This window comes from Pantherophis guttatus, chromosome 2, assembly GCF_059756535.1.
Source record: "Pantherophis guttatus breed Tessera chromosome 2, ASM5975653v1, whole genome shotgun sequence".
Classification (NCBI taxonomy): Eukaryota; Metazoa; Chordata; class Lepidosauria; order Squamata; family Colubridae; genus Pantherophis; species Pantherophis guttatus.
This window is the reverse complement of record NC_142064.1, coordinates 112,041,373-112,065,350: the sequence shown is the minus strand read 5'-3', so window position 1 is coordinate 112,065,350 and position 23,978 is coordinate 112,041,373. Positions and strand designations below refer to the sequence as shown.

The following is a 23,978-nucleotide window of genomic DNA, read 5'->3' as shown; positions in this document are numbered from 1 at the left end:
GCCCGCTCCCTCTTACCATTTGTGGAGACTCGGCTGAGGATACCCAACAGCATCAAGGCAAACAATGAAATTTCCAATCCACCTGGGCTCATGGTTCGCTCCTGGCGCCCTCTTTTCTCTGCTCTGACTTCGGCAACGCCTGGGTGGCCCAAAGGACTGGTACACAAAAACGCAGAATCCGGGCAGGTGCCAGGCACTCACCATTCACAAGCACACGCGGTTCATTTGCCCGGTTTCTTCGCGCTCCTCCTCAAGGCAAGCGGGAGGCGGGGCTTCCAGTGGGGTGATTTTCAAACCTCCCCACATTATTGCGAGGAGGCGGAGTTCCAAACGCACGATGTGACGTCTTCGTGTTTAACCCCGTCCGGCCCGGTTTAGGATGCTCTTGGCTTGACATCACAAGAATCTGTGAAATGCGTGGAAGGGTGTGCGCATTGTAGGAGCAAGTTGTCCGTTGACTTAAAAAGCAAAACAAAACAGCAAAAAAGCATTCCAGATGTTCGTTCCCACTTTTCGTGAAAAAGTTCTGGTCGGCTTTTCCTGCAAAAAGGACCTGCTCCTGCGCCCTGTCCTCAAAAGGGAATGGCAAAGCGATGCACGGCCTAATCGCGGGCCCTTCGTCCAATGCTGAGCTGCTTGCGCCAGACAGCCCTTTTGCAATCAATTTTGCAGGCTCGCTCGCTGCAGCAAATCCTTGCCGCTACCTGGACATTTTTTCCTCGTTGAAAATGGCTTTACTGAAACCCAATTACCGCACTATTTCACTCCCTTTTACCCAGAATAGTACCCATACCACCTGTCTGTGTGCACAGTTAAAGTGATTATTTTCCTCTCCCTCTTGAAAAAATGTATCATACTAGATTTGTACCAGCCGGGTACTGCCAGAGATTTTAATTTCAAAATGTCAGCCCAGGCAACGTATAATATTACAAAATATAAGAACTGCAATTTTTAATAAGGGTTGCATGTAAGTAACTAGCGCCTAAACAAATAGGTGTTCCAATGAACTTGGAATTCCATTACAAACCAGACAGAGGAATGTTTAGAGGCTTTGGGAGAGAGATTATCAAGGATGGGCTCTGCCCTATATAGGAATCAGTGTATAGCCTGCTGTGCCCATTTCACCTTCACAAGTCAGGTTTGCAGTATAGAGTTCTCAATGTAGGGGAAATAAAGTCAATTCTACATATATTATTAATCCTTTTTTGAGTTTTATAAGCCAAAATCAAAGGTTTATCTTGGGCCCAGAAATACATTAGCTGTCATAAGATCTGATCTATATTCATTTTCATAAAAGGTGGTAAAAAATAAAGGAATAATCAAAAACAAATTTCAGATGTTCATTTAACTATCATCTGATAATTGCAAAACTGTGTATCTTAACATTACTTCATTATATTAACATTAGATTGCATCATATGTTATTCAACAAGAATCTGGAAGGCCTCAAAAAATGGGAGGAGGGAATGTTATCTATGCCATCTTGAGCTCCTGATCAAAATGTGCTATATAGATACCTTCCCAGAATTGCTACCATTTTAATATCTTTTCCAAGTTTGGAACTGTTGTGTTTGTTTTAGTAGGGGAACATAGAATATCAAGAGTAATGTTTCTCAATCTTAGCAACTTTAAGGCTGCTGGGGAATTCTGGGAATTGAAATCCACACATTTCAAAATTGCCAAGGCTGAGAAACTTTGATTTAGACGAGGCTCAGGCATGAATATTCAGCCCAACATTCATAAACAAAAATAAAATAGCATATATTATTTAACTTAGATTTGTATTGCTCTGTACTAAATAAGGTAAACAACCTTGTTTTCAAATTAAACCAGCTCTTTACTCTTCAGAAATATCTTTACCAACTGAAGTTGTTTTTCTGTTGGCAGCATTATTCTTTAGCTGAAAGATTATACATGAACCAGATACCCAGTCTGCTGGAAGGTATCACTAGATGAGGACCCAGAACCTCTCTCCAACACCAACACCACCCTATCAAGCCGCCCCTTCCTTCTTCTCAGTTGACAGCCTGAAGACAGCCTCAACTGTCTTAACCCTAACCCTCTAATCCTGCTTAGAGGATTAAATGCTTTGAAGGACAAGTTCCATTTCTTCATCTATTATGATATCTTACCAACCAACTGAGTGTAATCAAGTTAAGCATGAAGTATTGATATGAGTGCCAATCTGTTCAAAAAGATGCTATCATGGAGCAGCAACTCAACCTGCAATACTAAAGATTTACTTTGTCTTAGTGCCAGGACAGATAATAAATGAAGACATGGTGACTTCATTTATGATTTGCCCTCAGTGCTATACTGTAATTAAAATATGATTGACATGTACATTAACAACTAAGTAAATATTTCATTGGGGTCACATTATGAACAACTAAAACAGAAATCTAGAAGGAATTTACAGCAAATTGTATTACAAACTCAGATAAACTCCAAGCAAGTCCTAGCAAATGTTGCCATTAAAGTGGTAGGTTGCTCCCGGTTCGCACCGGTTCTATAGAACTGGTAGTAAAACCGGTGGGAGGCTCCGCCCACCAACCCCGATGTCATCAGAATGCTTCTGCGCATGCGCAGAAGAGCATGTGGCCCCGTTGCGAACTGGTGGTAAAGGTAAGTAGAACCCACCCCTGTGCCATTGCTATCTTCCATATACCAAAATATGTGTCAGACCTGCCTCAGCTTGGACTCCTAAATAGAAATGATCTTTCACTACATTTGTTGCAATAGGAATATTTTTATTAGAAGTCAAATGAATTGCAGTAAATCAAACCAGAACTAAAGGGTTGCTCACAAAGGTTCCCTAGTTAACTTTCCCTTTCCCATTCTTCCCCTCTGTTATTTCTCTATTGTCCAGTCACATTCAAATAAATTGTTTTGGTAACATTCCTTGCATCAGCAGGCTAGATGTGAGCAGTCTATGGGTCTTTTGTGACAACCATTTTGTGAAAGTGATTACAACATGCTCTTAGAATGCCAGGGCTGCTGATAGGCCAAAATATGGAAACGTCTTGCTTAGTGGAAGATTTGGCAGAGATATAAACATGAAAAAGGGTAAAAAGAAAAATAGGACTGCCCTTAAAAGTCAGTGTCACATTTACAAAATATTAAGGCAAAAGTTTGCTGTCACCCTCTCTGATACTATTTTTTAAATTACTTGAGAAAGAGACACTGTTATATTTTTGAAGATAATTATGATTGGACCAACATTCAAATACTTGATTTGAGAGGCTCCTCCTTTTCTGCATTGGGTTCTCGCTTGATGAAAAAGTAATGCAACAATAAATGTCACAATCAGTCATTTGTTTCCGCTAAAGTAAACCTACCATACATATTTACTTCTCAGAAATGTTTAACATGTTACTTAATACATTATGACCAAAAAATGAAATACAATTTTAAAGCCGTCAAGTTCTGATGAAATTTCACAATAAGTAATATTTATCCTCAGTGCTTTGTATCAGAGAGGTCTATCTAATACCAGTAAAGATTGTTCTTTTTCCACTTTACAGCACAAGATCACTGTCCCTAGGAATATTTTTCATTGCACACCAATGAAGAATTGTGGGGGTTTTCTAAGAGGCCCAAAGAACTCTTCCAGCAAAAATGAAAATATAAGACATATTAACCTGAAACTGCAGCAGGCAATATGACTTTGACCACATATTTAATACTCTTCTCCTTTGGTCACATTAAAACTTATTGTTCAATAACAATTTATAAGCCCAGTTGGAGTTGGGCACATTCAAATTGAATTAAATAAATAAGATCTCCAAAGACAGAACACAAGCCAGTTCTCTTTCTTTGGTGTCACATAAAATATTCCCTGGTAGCATGATGCTATATAAAAAGGTGCCCTGATCCTAAAAGGGGAAACTGCAACAAAACAGGAAACTTGCCAAACATTTCCCTCCAGAGCACAGATGGGAACTTCAAGATATTGCTGATACTTCTCCTCCTAGAAATGTAGCAGAAAGCCTGTCTGGGGTTTCCAGGCATCACAACCAACAGAACCTCCTCTTCCTCTTAGGTAGGAAGAAATATCTGTTGCAAAACATTAAACCACAAATCACAGTTGAAGAACCACAATGGTCAGATTCACACAACCGATCATAAAGCCAATATCCAAACAGACTCAAGTGCTAAAAGAATCTGTTTAATTATTAGAGCAGGTTGATAGTGGAACCAATTGCCTAAAGAGGTAGTGGACTCCCCTTTATCTGTTTAAAGTGAGGATGCTTTTATTTCAACTTCTCTGCTGAATAGGACATTGAACTCACTGGCCCCTTCCAACTGAGCAATTCAATGAAACCAACATATGGCTTCATGGGTTGTGTGAAGCAAATTCTAGTGAAAAGGTTCACTCATGAGAGGAGGCTATTTATTGGGTCAAATATTTAGGTCACAGACATACTAAACCACGGGAGTCAAACTCAATGTGACATATCACAATGGTTTTTTGCCTTTGCAGAGCCGGGGTGGGCATGGCCTGCACATGATGTATCCGGCCCACAGGCCGCCAGTTTGACAAGCCTGCTCCAAAAACAGCAAAGCATATTGTAGCTTACCAAAATGAACAAATGTGCAAGAGTAAATTAATCAAACAGACCAGGGGTGAAATGCTCCCGGATCAGACCGGATTGCCCAGTCTGGTAGTGATCTTGGCCGGTGGTTCAGCGATCCAGTAGCGATAGCAGAGCAAAGCTCCGCCCACCCACCCGGGTGTCATTACTTCCTGGTTTTAACCAGGAAGTAATGTGTTTTTACCTTCTGCGCATGTGCAGAAGGTTTTGCGCATGCACAGGTGTGGGTGCACAGATGACACACGCCTGCGCGTGCGAGCAAAGCACGCGCAGGCGAGGCACGTGCGCTTCCGAACCAGTAAGGAAGGTAAGTAGATTTCACCCCTGAAACAGACCCTTATCAACATATCTCTCCATATTAGCATTTTATATGAACAAAAAGTTTCATAACATAGTGACCAGATGTACGCAGGTGAAATATAGATGAATCTTGGAATCAGCAACAATGCCTTTATATTCAGTATTACTAAAATAAATGGAGTTTTCTATCTTTTTTTCCCTTTAGGAAATTGTAGCAGCAATTTTACTACAAGATAAGCCAAGAGCAAGAGAAAATTATTGCCTGTTGCTTATGTTCTTCCATCACAAGGTTGACATTTGCAAAACAAAACAGAGAATATGAAGGCTAATCAAGGTTTCTGACTGATCTCAGCATCACATAGAGCCTTGGTGAGCAAGTTTGTTTACCTACTCTTGGTCCTTGAATAATTTGCCCTGTTTAATGTGTCAGTTGGGCCCAAGGCAGAAGGAAAGTGTGTTGTGAGTAATGCGGAAATACAGTACCACTAATGTGACTCCAATGTAAAAAGTCTGAAAATCATTCAGTCAAAGCATGTTTTAATGACATGTAATTTGCTCCTTCTTGAGCAATGCTTCCTCTTATTCTTATTTCTTATAATGCAGAGCTTGAAATAGCATGGCTTATTATAAAATAGTAAAAAAAAAAAAGGTAATTAATTAAGCAGAAGTTAAATCTGGGGTAAAATCAATTAGTTTAACATAGTGGATAGACCAGAAAGGGACTATTCCAGTTTCCAAGGAACAGAATGGTAAATGCAGACAACCATCCCCCAAAGTCTTGCAAAATAAATCTTTAGCACTTTTGAATTGTACAGTGAAAGCTGACGAGGTTTTCCAAAGGTATCCCACCCAAAAAAGCAGTGTTACTCACTGAAGAGAAGTCATGCCCTGGTAGGTAGAACTTAAGGAATAAGAGAAGTAGTTGCAAATTGAAGAGCTGTGGATTCTTACATATGTCTTGTATCACTCCCAGTCCTTCTGTACCATGTATGATTTTTTTCTTCTTCCTACAAGGGCAAGTCTGTTTTTTTTATCAAACAAGTGTTCACTCATTGGTTGCATCAGGATGTCAGGGTTCCAACTAACACCCCCAACAAAAGAAGACTCCAAGGCTGGAGTTTCCTCAAAGTTCCATTTTATTAGAGATGTCATATTGGCATACCTGGGAAAACCCGAATCTGAAAGTTTCCAGGTTTTCCCTACCCACAGGAAAGTCCAAGTCCCTGCCCAGCACCCACATGTCCATCACATGGTCCAACCAAATCACTGTTCCAACAGAATATGCCTCCCAGGTCCAGCCCTCCAGGTGCAGGGCAAGGTGTCCTTGACTCTCTGAGAAAGGAATGTTATTATGACTATATATCACCCTTGCTCCATACAATCCCCTCTTCCAGTTTCCCACAGTAGTAGATGTGGCAGGCCTGAAGGCCCGACGCAAAAGATGGCTTCCAGGCCTGACTGGCTGCCCCCCCCCCCCCCAGCAGATCATGTCCTGCAACGAGAGTAACACAGGAGGTTAATAAAATACAACTAACCACCCCTTCCCCCCTCCCAAAGGGGGGCCCTTTGGCTTATCAGGGTATTTGTCATGAAATTGTTTAACTAGCCTGTCTGCTTTCACATCCCAACTCTTAACTCAAGTAGCTTCAGACAAAGGGTACCCCTTCCAATGAACTAAATATTGCAATTGTACCCTATATAATCTAGAGTCTAAGATTCTTTTTACTACTGCATTATGACCATTTTGCCTTTCAGTCTTTCCTCTTGGTAAGAAACAGCTCCTGAGGAAGCTTTCACATGTCAATCTACATGGGCATTACATGCTATATGATGAAATATATGACTCATTCACTTAAGAAATGGATGGTGCATGTTCTAATTTTTATTCTGATATTCAAAATTAATGGCTTTTCTTGACTGCTTCCAGGATAGGTTGCACCATACTGTAAAGATAATGGTTTCAACATAGTATATCAGTTTAATTTATGAGATGCTGAAAGGGCAAGATGTTATAAACAAGGAACATCATTTTCTCCATGAAGCTGGTCATAAGGTATTAAGAACTGACTTTATCACATAATTAATTGAACTGTGAAAATAGCTACAAGTTTAGCAAGAGGGAACGATTATCCTAATCTCCATTTTTCCCAAGGGATAACTGGCTGGAAAAATATTAATTTCATTTTTTACATGTTGGATTGCAGGAATGAAGCAAGGATTGTTCAAACCATATTTGCAATTCAAATAGAGTGAAATAACAACAGCCTGTAGCTACATCACCTCCAGTTTTGTAGGTTTCTAATGTGACTACCTTGGGCTCATGTTCGAAATACAGCAGGTATTGTTCTTCATTAGTGGTTGAGCGTCTCTGAATTGTACTAATACCCTAGCCACCATGAGGCTTTATTCTTCAGAAACGCTCCCATTAGATCAGGGCTGTCAAACTCCGGGCCCATGGGCCGGATGCATCACGTGTTGGCCATGCCCACGCCTGGTTTAGCGAAGGGGAAAAAAGTCCCAATATGTCACGTGATACCGCCTTGACGACGTTAGTTTGACACCCCTGCATTAGATCTTTTGGTAGGTTGATCCAGTTAAAGGCTGGAGGAACTATGTAGGAAATTGGATGACACAAAGAAATTCTTGTTTCCCTATGAATCCATTGCTTCTTACTTGCATGTTATATCTGTCTTGCCCTTACAATACCATTTTTACCACTGGGATTGGGAGATTTGGTGATTGTTTTTATTTGGAATTCTATTGCATTTATAGAATATCAGAAGGAAGTTCTGGGACAAGTGAAAGCAACTTAGCCTTCCTATTTTTGTTTTAACTTTTGTTTTGTTCAGTGCTTGCACAAGTCTCCTTTCATCACAGTTTCTATTGCCAATTTCTACTACATTCTACGTTCTCCAGGTAAGAGGATAAAATAAGTGTTTCCAAAATCGGCTAAGATTGCCCAGTTAAAATCCTGACCTCAACTGTGGCTCTGCAAAAGGAGGAGTTAGGAGGGAAGTCAACAATGGCTTTTGTTGATTTTCATGACAGCGTTTCAACTTTCATTTTGCAAGAGGAATACATTTTTATTAATTTATGGCAGTGAGACACGGTACAAGCTTGAGGCTGTCTAGGATAAGAAAAAACTTCAGTTTCAGATTAACTCCTGTTTTTTCTCTGTTATTCTGGTTCTATCCAATTTTCTCTGTGGTTGTAGTATCATGGAACAATCAGCAGAAACAGAATGCAATATCATTGTCCAGTTGTGCCTGAACCAGTTTAATAATACATAATTGCATGTTTACTACAACAGGGATCATTCCAGGATTTAGTAGCAACACTGTTCTCAACTATTATTCAAGGACATTGGGCACTAGAACATAGAACATAGGATAATAGAGTTGGAAGGGACCTTGGAGATCATCTACAAATAGTCCTCAACTTATGACCACGATTGAGCCCAAAATTTATGTTGCTAAGTGAGACATTTTAAAGTGACTTTTGCCCCATTTTACAACCTTTCTTGCCACATTTGTTAAGTGAACCATTGCAGTTGTTAAGTTAGTAACAAGGTTTAGTAACAAGGCTTCCTCATTGACTTTGCTTGTCGGAAAGTTGCAAAAGGGGATCATATTACCCTGGGAAACTAGAACCATCATAAATATGAACCAATTGTCAAGCATCCAAATGTAATGGATGGGGTTGCTGCAATGGTCATAAGTGGGAAAAATGGTCATGTTACTTTTTTCAGTGCTGTTGTAACTTCAAACAATCACTAAACAAACTGTTGTAAGTCGAGGACTACCTGTAGGCCAACCCCCTGCTTGAGCAGGAGAATCTATACCATTTTAGACAAATAGCTGTCCAGTCTCTTCTTGAAAGCCTCCAGTGATGGGGCACCCACAACTTCTGAAGGCAAACTGTTCCAATGGTTGGTTGTTCTCACCATTAGGAAATTTCTCCTTATTTCTAAGTTGAATCTCTCCTTGGTCAGTTTCCATCCATTGATTCTTGAGCTGCCTTCTGATGCTTTGGATGGAAAATAGTTTGCCCCCTCATCTTTGTGACAACGCCTCAAATACTGGAACACTGCTATCATATCTCTCCTAGTCTTTCTTTTCAATAGACTAAACATATCCAATTCCTGCAACCATTCTTCATACGTTTTAGCTTCCAATCCCCTAAACATCTTTGTTGCTCTTCTCTGAACTTTCCAGAGTTTCTATATATTTTTAATTTGGTGACCAAAGCTAGATGCAATATTCCAAGCCTGGCTGTCAGGTCTGCCATCTTCAGCTGCTTCACTTCACTTCTCTGCGTTGGCATCCTGCCATAAACCAAAAAGGGGGAGGGAAGGAATCTGGGGGAAGTTTGAGCTGGAGAGAAGAAGAGGGATGAAAGGGAGAGGGAATCAGGCTGACAGAGGTGTCAAACCGGAATAATTCAGCTGCCAAGGACACCTGGCCTGGGAACGGAATGTGAAATTGCTTTGAGAAGCACCAAACCTCAAAGCAGTACCCAAAACATCAAACTGGGGCCCTATTGGGGGGAGGGCCAGGAAAGGGAAAAATTGTAACCTTTTTGTACAGGAGTACTCAGATCTAGCCTCGCTTTTGCTGCAACCACTAATCTTTAGTAAAAGAATGTATCACTTCAACCAAATGGAGTCAAGGGTCTTTCTTTCTTAGGGAATTAAGTGAGGCAGATCTGACAGTGGCTATACTAAGGCTTTATAAAACGGTATATACCTAATGTAATCTTGATTCTATCCCTCTATTAATGCAGCCTAGGATTGGATTGGCTTTTTTGGCTGCTGCTGCACCCTGTTGGCTCATGTTTAAGTGATTGTCCACCTGGACTCCAGGATCCCTCACAGTTACTGGCATTGAGCCAATTTGATCTAGTTTGTACGTGTACAGTTGGTTTTTCTTCCCTAAGTGCAAAACCTTATTTTTCTCTACATTAAATTTCACTTTGTGAGATAGGGCCCCAGTGTTCAAGTCTGTTGAGGTCCTTCTGGATTTTGAGCCTATCATCTGGGGTATTGCCTATTCCTGCCAGCTTAATGTCATGTGCAAATTGGATAAATTCCCCTTCTATTTCCTCATCTAGATCGTTTGGTCTAATAGAGATATAAAGAGAGATAATATAGACGATGATGATGATGATGATGATGATATAATAGTAATAGTAATAATAATAGTAATAGTAGTAGTAGTAATAATAATAATAATAATAATAATAAATATGGAAGGCTGTGTGAGTAATGTTTTTATAGAGCAATGAAATGCATCTAGTCTAAAAGAAGAAGACACTTTGTTGACACTGAAATGACTGAATTCAAAAGTGTACCCCAGGTTGGCCAGAATCTCTATCATTATGCTAAGGATTCTTTCATACATAGAAAATTTGTAAAAATATGCGTTCATATCTATCTTCATACCACTGTCTTATTAAGATGCTATCAATTGCATCATTATTGGTTCCTTTTCAATAGAACATGAACACATGATGGTTTCAGTGTGGCATTTTGAATAGCCACCCCTGCACACTTAAGGATCTACTGTAATTGACAAGACCATTCCACTGTTTAATTTGTCTTCACTTAAGAGATTTTTGGTATTTCATTCTAAATGTCATGTACTGGTTAATATGATAAATAACTTATACTTGTTAAGATCATATCCCAGATTGCCATTAGATAGAAAGTCTGTACTGGACATGTTTTATTAAGTGACTTAGTTTTTTTAACGGTAAGTAAACCTCTCTTTCTCTTTCTTTTCATTAGAATAACACAATTGTCTGAGCAAGCATGTTTGGCTGTCTTTGCCCTTTGTAAATTCATACCATGATTACACTGTTCAATATATGCTCAACCTTCATTTGATTGTTTTGTGCCCACATCCCCATAACATATGGCTGGATCTTAGGAGGAGAAGACGGACTTGTTTCCGCTGCAATTTATTTCTGTTTGCATTCGTAGTTTAGTTTATGTTAATGTTACTAATCTAAAATTGAACCTCAGTGCAGCTTCCAAAGGCAGTTGTTAATGCACCTGAAGTCCAAAAGATTCCCTTTTCTAGTCTTTGTCCAGAGACAGGACTCTCTGCCTGTATTCCACAGACTGGGGAAGTTTTGTTTTACTCCCCAAAGAACATATTTGAAAGGATGGGCATTGGGTTATGGTTGTATCATGCATAAGGTGTGATTAAAAGACTAAGACTGAGAAAATCAAAAAATGATATTATTCTAGATGTTTAGGAATAATGTTTAAAAATGTAACTTATTAATATAGGTAGTTGTTGACTTACAACCATTTGTTTAATGATTGTTCAAAGTTACAGCAGCATTGAGAAAAGTGACATGACTGTTTTTCACACTTATGAACTTTGCAGTATGCTCATGTAATGTGATCAAAATTTGGGTGCTTAGGAACTAGCTTATATTTATGACGGTTGTAGGATCCCTGGGTCATGTGATCACCTTTTGTGACCTGACAAGCAAAGTCAACAGGGAAGCCAGATTCACTTTACAATTGTGTTACTTACATAACAACTGCAGTGATTAACTTATCAACTGTGGCAAGAGAGGTCATAGAATGGGGCAAAACTCAGAACTGTCATGCTTAGCAACAGAAATTTTGGGTTCAATTGTGATTGTAAGTTGAGGACTACTGGAAAAAATAATTTTTTCCATTAATCAATGGATGTTCTAATTGGCAGCGTTTAATGATATTTATAATACTACCAACAATATTGTCTCAGAAGCGTTCTTCATATCTCATATCAGGACTATGTCACAAATGAGGAAATTTTGCAAAGAAGTAAATCTTGAAGATTCTCTGAGATAATGACAGAATGAAGAATCTACATGAATGAGCAATGCCCAACAAAAACCGCAATCAGTTGGATACCACCAGATAGTTGGAGAAAAAGAGGAAGGCCAAAGAAAATTTGGTTCCAAACATTTTAGGAAGATCTGAAAAACATCAGCCTTAAATGGATGCTACAAGAGAATGTAGCTGGGGACCAAAAATTGTGGAATATGCTTGTAACCCAATATGCTTAGCACAGGATGTGATGATGAGGATGATGAGGATGATGAGGATGATATCTTGTATCCGATTATATTACAGTATTATATAGTATTTACTGTTAAAGCATTGGCTAATTAAATATACAGTAAATATACTGTAGTTTAATATAAAGGTAGATTTTAATTTTTTCTCCTCTTTCTGGTTTCTATCTTTTTCTTAAAGTTATCAACTATTAAACAAAACAAAATTTATAATTTTGTAATCCTAGTACATTTGGTATTTAGTGATATTTTGTGTTTTTCTAAAATAAAATTTGATTTTTTAAACGTTAAAAAAGGGTTTCAAAGGAACTTGTTCCATTAGTTAATAGCTTGCACACCCAGTGGTTTATCCTGATATCTAACAATCAGATTAACAGAGTTGGAAGGGACCTTATAGGTCATCTAGTCCTACCCCCCCTCAAGCAGGAGACCCTACACCAGGGGTCCTCAAACTTTTTAAACAGGGGGCCAATTCATGGTCTGTTACAGTGGTGGGTTCCTCCCGGTTCGGTCCGGTTCGGCTGAGCCGGTAGCGGTGACAATATGACGTCACCGAACCAGTTCTCCCCTCCCCGCCCTCCCACCCCCCACCCCCCCACATTATTCTGTTAAAGTCGATGGTTCTAGCCCAATAACTCACTAATCAAAATGTATTTTATTTTCAAGCTTTTATTTTAGACCTGGATAGATCCTAGGCCTCTTTAATCATTAGACCTTTAACGCTATGTTTCTCTCTTTTAGATACACAACTGGAACAGCGCAGATTTACCTCAGAGAGACCTTTTTATACCCGAGGGGAGGAGTCAGGAATCAGGTAGGATTATGGAAATGAGGGGGCGTGTATTATTGTTAATTCTTGCAGAAATGTAAGAAGGTAGAGATACAGACAAGATATAAACAAGTTAGACATTTTACATAACAAAACCCCCTCTAAATGTCTAACTGATGGCTTGTACATAATATATACATATATATCTAAAAAAAATTAATATTGATGAACATGAAGATAAATGGTTTATATACAAACGTGAAATTTTGACATGAGGTATGAGTGTTGCTTGTTGGGTAAAGGTTTGGTAAGTATGTCAGCTACTTGTTCCTCAGTGTCACAATGTATAGCTTTAATGAATCCGATTTCTTTTTTTTTATTTTATTTTTTATTTTTTTTATTTTTATAAACAAACATACATATACAGACGTAGACATTAAAACAAACTATACATAAGCTAACTATACAGAAAAGTCAAGTCTTACAGCTTGAACTTTAAAAATAGAGCTACTTCGGTAATTATATATCTATATATCTATGTATATTTATCTTTCATCATGTATCAATGTTTATACAACGATATTTCATTTTATTTCCTTATTTTTGTATCATTGGGTGATATTCCCTTATTTCGTGTTCTTTTTATCTAACCAGTTGTACCATTTCTGCCAAATTAAATAATACTCTGAATCTTCTTTTCCCTGTATCTCTTTGGTAAGTTTGTCCATTTCCGCACATTCCATTGTTTTTTGTATTATTTTTTCCTCTGATGGCGTGTCCTCTAGTTTCCACATTTGTGCGAAAGTGATTCTGGCTGCGGTCAGGATATGTATTATCAAGTATTGTGTCTCTTTTTTATAGTCCTTTGTCAGTATTCCTAGTAGATATGTTTCCGGTCTGAGGGGCACTTTTTGGGTGGTGATTTCTTCCAGCTGATTCTGAATTGTTTTCCAAAATTTTTTGGCCTTTGGGCATGACCACCACATGTGGTAGTAGGTCCCCTTCTGTGTTTTGCACTTCCAACAGTTCTGATTCGCATTAGGGAACATCCTTGCCAGGCGTGCGGGGGGGAGATGCCACCTATAAAACATCTTGTATGTATTTTCTTTGTAGGGCATGGACATTGTCAGCTTAGTATTTACCTTCCACATTTTCTCCCAATTTTCTAGGTTAATATTATATCCAAAACTTTTAGCCCAAATAATCATATTTTCCTTCACCACTTCTTCTTCCAATTTGTATTTTAATAGATAATTATATATTTTAGTTATTAATTTATTGTCTGATTGCATTATGATTTTATCTAATTCATTTCTTTCTTTTTGGATTCCAAATTTTTTTATGTCGATTTTGTATCTTGATTTTATCTGTAAATACGGCCACCAGTCAATGTCCGTGCCCTGTTGTCTCAGTTCGTCTCTTGTTTTCATTTCTCCCTCTGTGTTCAACAATTCGTCATAGGTTTTCATCTTGTCTATATCCATTGTTTTCGGATAAATTTGGGCCTCCATAGTTGATAACCATCTTGGGATTTTATCGTAGTGTTTTCTCCTTATTTCGGTCCAAATTTTTGCCGATGCTCCTCTGATATAGTGTCTCCTGAAGTGCTCATGTTGCCTTGGTTTTTCCTCCCATAAGAATGCGTGCCAGCCTTTCGACAGGTCAAATCCTTCTAATGCTAACATTCGTTTATCTTCGAGTGTTATCCAATCTTTGATCCAAGTTAAAGCTGTTGCAGTGTAGTAGGTTTGCCAATCTGGGAGTCCCAGACCACCCTTTTCTCTAGTGTCCTGTAGGTGCTTCAGTTTAATCCTGGCTCTTTTCCCTTGCCATATATACTTTAAAGTCATTTTATCAAGGTCTTTGAAATATGATTTCCCTGGATTTATCGGTATTGTTCTAAATAGGTATAATAATTTCGGTAAGATTGTCATTTTGATTGAAGCAATTTTGCCTAATAGCGATAATCTCAATTTACTCCATGCCTCTAAGTCCTTTTGGATTTGTTTGGCCAATTTATTATAATTGTCTTCTTTAAGGGATGATACCTTATTGGTAAGCCAAATTCCTAGGTATTTTATTTTTGTTGTTGTTTGTATTCCTAGCGTCTCTTCCAATTCTTTCTCCTGGGTTTTTGTCAAATTTTTGGTTAGTAGTTTTGTTTTTTGTCTATTAATTTTCAATCCAGCGACTTCACCATATTGTTCTATCTTCCTTAGTAAATTCAATCCTGATTGTTTTGGTCTTTCTAAAATAAATACTACATGTAGTATGTAGTATGTAGTATGTAGTATTAATGAATCTGATTTCTGAGAACTGTCTAACGTGCTTACATTTAATATCTATGTGCCTTGACCTTTGTCCAATGGCATCAGAATTTGAGATTTCAATGGCAGCTTTATTATCTTCATAAATAATTATAGGATATGATGGTTCTGTCCATATGTCACTGAGCAAGTCATCAAACCAAATTAGATTATTTGCTGCTTTAGATAGACAAATGAATTCTGCCTCGGTGGTGGAGGTAGCTACTAGTTTTTGTTTTCCTGTATACCAATGGATTGGGCAATTATTGAGAAAAAATACATATCCAGAAGTACTTTTTCTGGTTTTAATATCTCCTGCCCAATCTGCATCCGCATAACACGATAATTTGGGTTTTGTGGATAAGTTAGGTTCAAGGCATAATTGGGCATTAATACTATGTTTTAGATAGCTGAGCAATTTTTTGTTTTTGTAGCCAAGGTACAATTTTATTAAAGTATCCAGTTTCAATTCCACTTCATCAACATTTGCATTTTCATCTTCTAAAACCAACAATTTTGACTTTAACAAAATCTGGAATACTTGTGCCAAAATATCCATTTTTATTTGAGTACTGTCGGTCAGCTGCTGGACTGTGTAGGCATCTTCTGTGTTATACTGCAGCAGGATTGCCATCTGAAATGTAGATGCCTGTAGTGTATATCGGTTTTTGAAGCAATTGGTAACTAGTTCGCCTTTGGATAGCTGATACAACCATGTTAATTTTCTGCCACTGTGACGACTTGCATAGAAAGCAGTATTTTACATAACATATTCTTACCTTTTATTTGGTCCCACCCCCAATCTATTGCTGCCTCCTGAGTCCCAGCTGATGACTAGAGGGAAAAAAACTGTTTAAACTCTTGCCGCGGGGCTTCAAAGGGCCGTCCTACAGCTGATCAGTGTTAAAAGCAAACAAATGAATCGGGTCGTAAGTGCGAGGACTGTTTCGTAAGTGCGAGGACCTTCCAGAAATGACTCTGACCAGCTAGCCACGCCCACCTAGTCACATGACCTCCAAGCCACACCCACAAAATAAGCCATGCTCACAGAACCGGTAGTAAAAAAATTTAGAAACCATCCCTGGTCTGTTAGACAGTTGGAAGGGCCAGATCGGCTGGGTGGGCGTGGCTAGGTAATCATGTGACTAGGTGGGCATGGCTAGATCATGTGACTAGGTGGGCCTGGCCAATGTAACAGTCCATTGAACAATGCACAGAAATTAAACTTTAATTTGTTTTGCTCCTGGGGTTGTTTTATTTCCTTTTGTTTGCATGTTGCTCTTTTCTTTTTACTAGATCGTTTTTTCAGTTGTTTAGGAGTCTGGTGGTCCACTTCAGGAAACTCAGTTTTGCAGCAATTCTTCTCAGCCCCAAGGAGCTTGAGAAATCTCTCTGTGTCTCTATCTCTTTGTCTCTCTTTCTCTCGCTCTTTCTCTCTCTCTCTTTCCTTCTCTTTATCTTTTTTCCTCTCTCTCTCTCTCTTTCTCTCTCTCTCTCTGTCTCTCTGTCTGTCTGTCTCTCTTTCTGTCTCTCTCCCTCTCTCTCTCCCTCTCTCCCTCTCTCTCTTTCTGTCTCTCTATCTTTCTTTGTCTCTCTCTCTTTCTCACTTTCTCTCTCCCTCTTTCCCCTCTCCCCTTCTTTCTCTCTTTCTTTCTCTTTCCTTCTCTCTTTCTCTGTCTTTCTTTCTCTTTCCCTCTCTCTTTCCCTCTCTCTCTTTCCTTCTCTCCCTCCCTCCCTCTTTCTTTCTGTCTTTCTCTCTCTCTCCCTCTCTGTTTCTCTTTTTCTCTTTCTCTCTCTCTCTCTCTATCTTCTGGAGGCAGGGAAGGTGAAAAACGGTCTGTTTTTGCCTGATTTTTTTGCCTCCTTCCACCCCACCACCACCTCCACAAACATTCTGCAGGCTAATAACAGGCAAAACCAGCTCATTTTTTGGCCAAAAATGGGTGTTTTTGCCTGGTTTTTTGCCTCCTTTCACCCCCCCCACCTCCACAAGCATTCTGCAGGCTAAAAACAGGCAAAAATGGCTCGGTTTTTGGCCAAAACCGGGCCGTTTTTGCCTGGTTTTTTGCCTCCTTTCACCCCCCCCCCCCACCTCCACAAGCATTCTGCAGGCCAAAATTGTTGAGCTTTCACGAAGGCAAGTCCTGCACTCTGCTGAAGGGTAGGCGGGGCGATGTGGGCAGGGCAACCTCATGGTGCCGGATTAATTGCTTCCGTGGGCTGCATGCGGCCCGCAGGCCATAGTTTGAGGACCCATGCCCTACACCATTTCCGACAAATGGCAGTCCAATCTCTTCTTGAAAGCCTCCAGTGATGAAGCTCCCACAACTTCCGAAGGCAACTTCTGTTCCATAGGTTGATTGTTCTCACTGTCAGAAAGTTCCTCCTTATATCTAGGTTGAATCTCTCCTTGGTCAGTTTCCATCCATTATTCCTTGCCTGTCCTTCAGGTTCTTTGGAAAACAGTTGTGCCTCCTCTCTGTGGCAGCCCCTCAAGTATTGGAAAATAGCTATCATGTTTCCCCTGGTCCTTCTCTTCACTAGACTGGCCATGCCCAGTTCCTGTAACTGTTCTTCATATGTTTTAGTCTCCAGTCCCCTAATCATCCTGGTTGCTCTCCTCTGCACTTTTTCTAGAGTCTCAACATCTTTTTTATAGTGTGGTGACCAAAACTGGATGCAGTACTCTAGGTGTGGTCTTATTAAGAGTGGTATTAGTACCTCGCTTGATCTGATTGTATCCTTCATTTTCCATTGCGCTGCTAAGTCACTTCATTATAGATGGGATTTCGTCATCTTCCTGTCAGGGACTGAGCATGGTTTTTTTGTTTTTTTTTCATGAAATCCTTTAACCACGCCCCCTCTGCTGTCCTTCTCCCCAGTTATTTCGCTCAGTCTACTTGTAGGGACCTGTGAATTTCCTCTGCTCTAGCTTAAACTTAGTTTTAGGGACTTTAGGTTTTATTATTTTTGTTTCCATTCTGGGCGTTTCATTAGTGGAGCAAAAGACTTGCTTTGGGACAGCTTGCGGCTGCGGCTGTCCCTTGTTTCTGGTGGTGAGGGGACTGGTTCTGGGGCTCCAGACCATCGCCTCACTGTCCATATGCAAGCGATTGGAGTCTGACCCGGCTGGGCAGCTCCAAAACGGCCTGCGCCATTTTTCCTTAGCCGCTGGTGAGCTCGTCGGTTCCAGGTGAGCCTGGTAAACCGCGGCCGCCATTTTACAGCTCCAATTAGAGTAGGGCGGCTCAGGAGTTCCTGGTAGTTTGACTATTCAAACTCCGTGTATTTGCCTCACTGTCGCTGCGGGGAAGCAGAATTTCAAACACTCTGCTTTTTTTTGCTGAAGCTGATCGTCCTGGAGAGGCTGCGAGACGCTGGGTGCTGATAATAATTTCGCGCCCTTTTCCCCTTGAAATTGATTGACAGTTGAGGTATTGGCGGTGTGAGGAGATTATCAATCTTGACCGCCCTGGCTGCCTGCTAGCTGCGGAGGGGGAAGTAGAGTGACAATAGTGGGAGGACTCCTACTTCTGTTTGAGGTACTCATCTGTGGGTCGTTTGACTTGGGCGGCCATTTTGTGACTTTCTTTTTGGCGCCAAAACTGTTTCTACTTAACTGAAGCCTGCTGCCATTTCAATTTATTTTACTATGGCAGACCAGGAATTCTCATCTGACAATGAGCAACCTCACTCACCGCCTAAGGCAAAAAAGAGTAAAAAATCGAAGTCTAAAGCCCCTGCAGTGTCTGCCAGACAGGATCCTGAGGCTTCTTCATCCAGGCTTCCTCCTTCTGCTGCTATGGACAGAGATGCCATTAGAAGGCATAATGCTTTGGAGAGGCAATGCGAGAGGGCTCAAAAGAAAGTTCAAGCCTCCTTGGTTCTACCTTCTCCCCAGTCTGAGGTGGAGGATGACTTAACTCATATAGATCCGATTCAGCCTCTCTCCACCTCTCAGGGTGCTCAGCAAGATGGTCTGGCTGCAGCCCAGAGTATGAGCTTGGGGGTGCAGGCTATGGATATGAACCAACCTGTTAGTTGGTTCTTACCTATGCTCTATTCTTACCTATGCTCTAGCCCAAGCGTTTGCTTCAAGTTTTAGTCAACAGATGCCTATTGCACCTGCAACTTGCCATCTTCATGCTAACCAGTTGCCCTCTTCTTCTGCTAGCTGCCATTTTCATGCCAACCAGACAGTTCCTGGACCTAGTCAGGCTAGTCAGGCTATCTCGCAGGATCCTCTTGATAGTGAGGAGGCAGAGCGTTTTGAAGGGGAGGTTGAGGAACCAGAGTTTTCAGAAGATGAAGGTGTTGAACCTGATAAGCCTGCATTCACTACCTTATTCCGGCCTGCTGTGTTTAAAACGTTGCTGCGTAAAGCTAAATTGGCAACCAACATGGCCTCTATCTCCAGTTCTCATGCCCAAGACACTGGCAGTCAGAAATCTCATAATGACTTATTTCCTGTTCCTTCCCAGGATCAGGACTTTATTCCCTGTCCAGAGTTATTTTCTGGGGTCATTAAGAAACAATGGGAACACCCGGGGGCCCTTTCTGCCCCCTCTGGGCTCGATAAGAAAATTTATTGTGTAGACCCCTCTCTGGAGAGCCTTTTGGCCCTTCCGTCTGTGGACCCTCCAGTAGTAAATTTATCATCGTCTACTATTTTTTCCTCAGATGTCATGGAGGTGCTCCGCTCAGAGGATAGGAAAGCAGAGGCCGCTTTCAGAAAGAGCCACCAGGCAGCTGCCTGGGCTGTAAGGACCGCCACTTCGGCCTCCTTTTTTAATCGGGCAAATCTTGTTTGGCTCAAGCAGCTTAGGGACCGCCTTCCCCCGGATGACCTGTGTCTTCAGCAGGACATAAATAAGATGGTAGCTGCAGCCGAATATTCAGCTGACGCCTCTCTGGACGCAGCTAAGTTTGCGGCTAGGTCGATGGCGTCTTCGGTGACGTCTTGTAGACTACTATGGCTCCGCCCCTGGCGGGCTGATTTAAAAGCTAAGTGGAAATTGGCATCCTCCCCTTATCAGGGTAATAATTTGTTTGGCTCTGCATTAGACCCCATTTTAGTTGAGGGTAAAGATAATAAGAAGGTCCTACCGGTGGCCTACCATAGGACTGAGCGTCGCTTTACGCCATATTCCCAGAGGCAGCCCTTTCGTCAGGACCCAGGACCCAGTGGGTCCTATGCTTCCAGACCTTACACGCAGGGGTATGACAGACCAGCTGACAGACAGTCTTTTAGGGACAGAGGCAGGTTCCAGTTTGCCTCTAGACGACCCTTCAGGGGTTCTGGATCCAGACCTGGAAGGAGAGGCAAATGACTCGCTTCCCCCACCTTCCATTGGCAGACGACTCAGCCACTTTGTCAGTCAGTGGGAGGAATCCACGTCCGAGGATTGGGTCCTTCGGACTGTGAGACTAGGTCTTACCTTGGAATTCAGAACCAGGCCCCCCAACTGTTTCCTTCCCTGCCCTATTCCTCGTCAGCCAGAGAAACATCAGCAGTTGAGGAAGGAGATCCAACATTTAATAGATATAGGGGCTATAGAACCTGTTCCTGCAGGGCAAGAAGGGTCGGGGGTGTATTCGGTTCTGTTCCTAGTTCCCAAGGCCTCGGGGGGCTGGAGAGCCATCCTAAATCTCAAATTTGTCAACAAGTTTCTTCTATTCCGAAAGTTCAAAATGCAGTCCCTCAGGACTATTCTGGATTGTGTGCGGAAGAACGATGTGATGACGTCGCTGGACCTCCAGGAAGCTTACCTGCACGTGCCAATCCACCCGGCCCATCGCCGCTTCCTGAGGTTTGCTTATGCGGGAGTACACTACCAATATTGGGCCATGCCATTTGGTCTTTCCTCCGCACCACGAACTTTTACGAAGTTGTTGGCGGTGGTGGCTGCGACCATCCGGCTGGTTCTGATCCGGATTCTCTGTTATCTCAACGATATATTGCTGCTTTCTCAGTCTCCTCAACAGGCTCTGCAGGATCTGAGGACGGTGACCAACATCATCACTCGTCACGGCTTCTCCATAAACCATCGAAAGAGCCACCTTCAGCCTACAACCAGAATTGCTCACCTGGGGGCGCTGATAGATTCGGAGGAGGGACTGGTTTACCTGTCGCCAGAACGGCAAGCCGACATCAGGACCTTAGTTCGACATGTCCTAGATCATCCACAGGTAACATTTCTGACCTTATCGAAGCTGCTCGGGAAATTTATTTCTTGTATCTCAATAGTGCCGTGGGCACGAAGGCATGGTCGCCAACTCCAGTGGTTCCTCCTGCCAGTGCAGAAGTCGGGCCGGGGCACATCTGCATCCAAGGTGAGACTTCCTCCCAGTGTACGAGCGTCCCTCAGGTGGTGGGACTCAGAGGCAATCAGCAAGGGTTGCTTCTTCCAGGACCCCGACAGGATTGCGGTGACATCAGACGCGAGCCTGTTGGGCTGGGGTGCACACCTGGGGTCAGAGGTTGTCCAGGGTCTGTGGTCTCCCTTAGAAGCCAAGAACAGCATAAATTGGCTAGAGCTTCGAGCTGTACGCCTTGCCTTGAGACACTTCCAGGACATGCTTCTCCACCAGCATGTCCTGGTTCTGACAGACAATACGACCACCAAGGCCCATATCAATCGCGAGGGAGGCACGCGATCCCCCTTGCTAATGACAGAGACAGATATGTTGATGACCTGGGCCGAGACTCATGTTCTTTTCCTGAGGGCAGAACACATTTCAGGGGCTGCCAATGTCCGGGCCAACTGGCTCAGCCGGAAGCAATTAGACCCCTCCGAGTGGAAGCTCCACCCGGACCTGTTCCAGTGCATCGTGGGCAAGTTCGGCCTTCCAATTGTAGACCTCTTCACCAGCCCGGAGAATACTCAGCTTCCTCTGTTCATCTCAAGATTCCCAAGTCAAGGGGCTCTAGGTCACGATGCCCTCCGTTGTCGGTGGCCCCGGGGTCTACTGTATGCCTTTCCGCCTCTAGCCCTCATCCCGAGGGTAGTAAGGAAACTAATAGCGGTAGGGGCGGAGGTCCTCCTCTTAGCCCCTCATTGGCCAAGACGAACCTGGTTCGCTGACCTAGTGGCCCTGTCGGTGTCGCCCCCCTGGACAATACCTCAGGACCGGATCTCTCTCAGCCAGGGGGCAGTTCAACATCCAGACCCCGGTTGGCTGCGCTTAACCGTGTGGCATTTGAGAGGGTCCTCCTGAGGAGGCGTAATGTTCCGGGTAGGGTGATTGGCACCATTCAGGCCGCTAGGCGGCCCTCCACTACGAGGATTTATGAGTCGTCCTGGCAGACCTTCTGCAGTTGGTGCCGTCTGCATCACGTGGACCCTACATCGGCCAGTATTCCTGACATCCTGGTGTTTCTGCAGGATGGGTTTGACAAGGGGTTGGCTCCTTCTACCTTGAAAAGACAGGTGGCTGCTTTATCGACGGTTTTATCCAAGGAAGCCACTCTCCCGCTAACTCTTGACCCGAGCATTAAGGGGTTTTTGAAGGGAGCTTCAAATATTCGACCTACGATTATCCATAGGTACCCAACTTGGGACTTGACATTAGTTCTACAAGCCCTTACCTCTCCACCATTTGAACCTTTAGGTTCGGCCAGTCTCAAACTTTTATCGTTTAAGGTCACCTTTCTTTTGGCCATTACCTCGGCCAGGAGGGTGTCTGAGTTGGCAGCATTATCTATTCGCCAGGACTTATGCATTTTTAAGCCTAACACGGTGGTTCTGAGATTAGACCCGGCTTTTCTGCCGAAAGTTAATACCAGCTTTCACAGATCTCAGGAAATAATCTTGCCAGATTTTTGCCCTTCTCCCAGGCATAAGTTGGAAGATCAGTGGCATACACTTGACGTGCGTCGGGTGCTCAGGAGATACATCACGCGCACATCACCTTTTCGTAAGTCAGAGGCACTCCTAGTGTCTTTCCATCCCTCGTCCTTGGGTCAGAAGATTTCTTCTAGAACGGTGGCCTGTTGGATCAAGGCGTGTATAGCCCTAGCCTATGCCTCTAAGGATAGGCTGGTTCCAGGTAAAGTGTGGGCCCACTCTACGAGAAGTGCTGCAACGTCTGCTGCGTGGTCTACCCAGGCTTCAGTGGTGGACATTTGCAGGGCGGCCACTTGGACTTCCTTGACTCCATTTGTTCGTCACTACAAAATAGACACCTTTGCGTCCGCTGAGGCATCTTTCGGACGCAGGGTGCTACAACAAGTGGTTTCAGCGTCCAGTGAGGGGACCAGTCAGCTTCCCCCCCTTTAACTCCTGACTCTTGGGTATATCCCATCTATAATGAAGTGACTTAGCAGCGCAATGGAAAACAGACGTTGCTTTTCTTTGCGCTGCATGTCACTTCATCCCTCCCTGTTAGCTGCCTGGTCCTGGGCAGTGGGATTGTTTCTGTTTTCTCATCAGCTCCTGGGTTCGACACGCGACTTCGTGAAACAACTGAGGAGAAGGACAGCAGAGGGGGCGTGATTAAAGGATTTCATGAAAAAAAAAAAAAAACCACGCTCAGTCCCTGACAGGAAGATGACGAAATCCCATCTATAATGAAGTGACATGCAGCGCAAAGAAAAGGGACGTTCAGGTAAGCAACGTCCGTTTTCATTTCATTTTCATTTTATTTAATTTGTATACCGCCCTACTCCTGAAGGACTCAGGGCGGTGAACAGGCATAGAATAAAACACGTAAAATACAAAAATTAAGAACAAAAGTAAAATCGAATTAAATCAATTTAGCCCAAGACAAATTTAAAACCCCAGGTTAAGAATGAATTAAAATTTACATTAAAATTTACATTAAAAAAGAATGGGAAAGGTTAGGCCAGACCAGCCTGATGAAATAAAAAGATTATAAGAGCGCGGCAGAAGGTGCGTAGATCCAGGATCCTCCGTATCTCCGGGGGAGCTCGTT

General features: G+C 42.2%; 1 protein-coding gene across 4 annotated transcripts in view; it reads right to left on the bottom strand.

The window, feature by feature from the left end:
- LDLR (low density lipoprotein receptor) overlaps positions 1-312 on the bottom strand; it is a 28,453-nt gene extending 28,141 nt beyond the window's left edge. For 2 of the 4 annotated variants that reach the window (XM_034437798.2, XM_034437800.2), the window contains exon 1: positions 17-312. In XM_034437798.2, coding sequence (XP_034293689.2) covers positions 17-92 — 76 coding nt within the window. In that variant the 5' untranslated portion in view covers positions 93-312. The remainder of the gene's footprint in view (positions 1-16) is intronic. The other 2 variants (XM_034437799.3, XM_087886519.1) reach the window with 1 other exon arrangement.
- Positions 313-23,978: the final 23,666 nt, after the last annotated feature.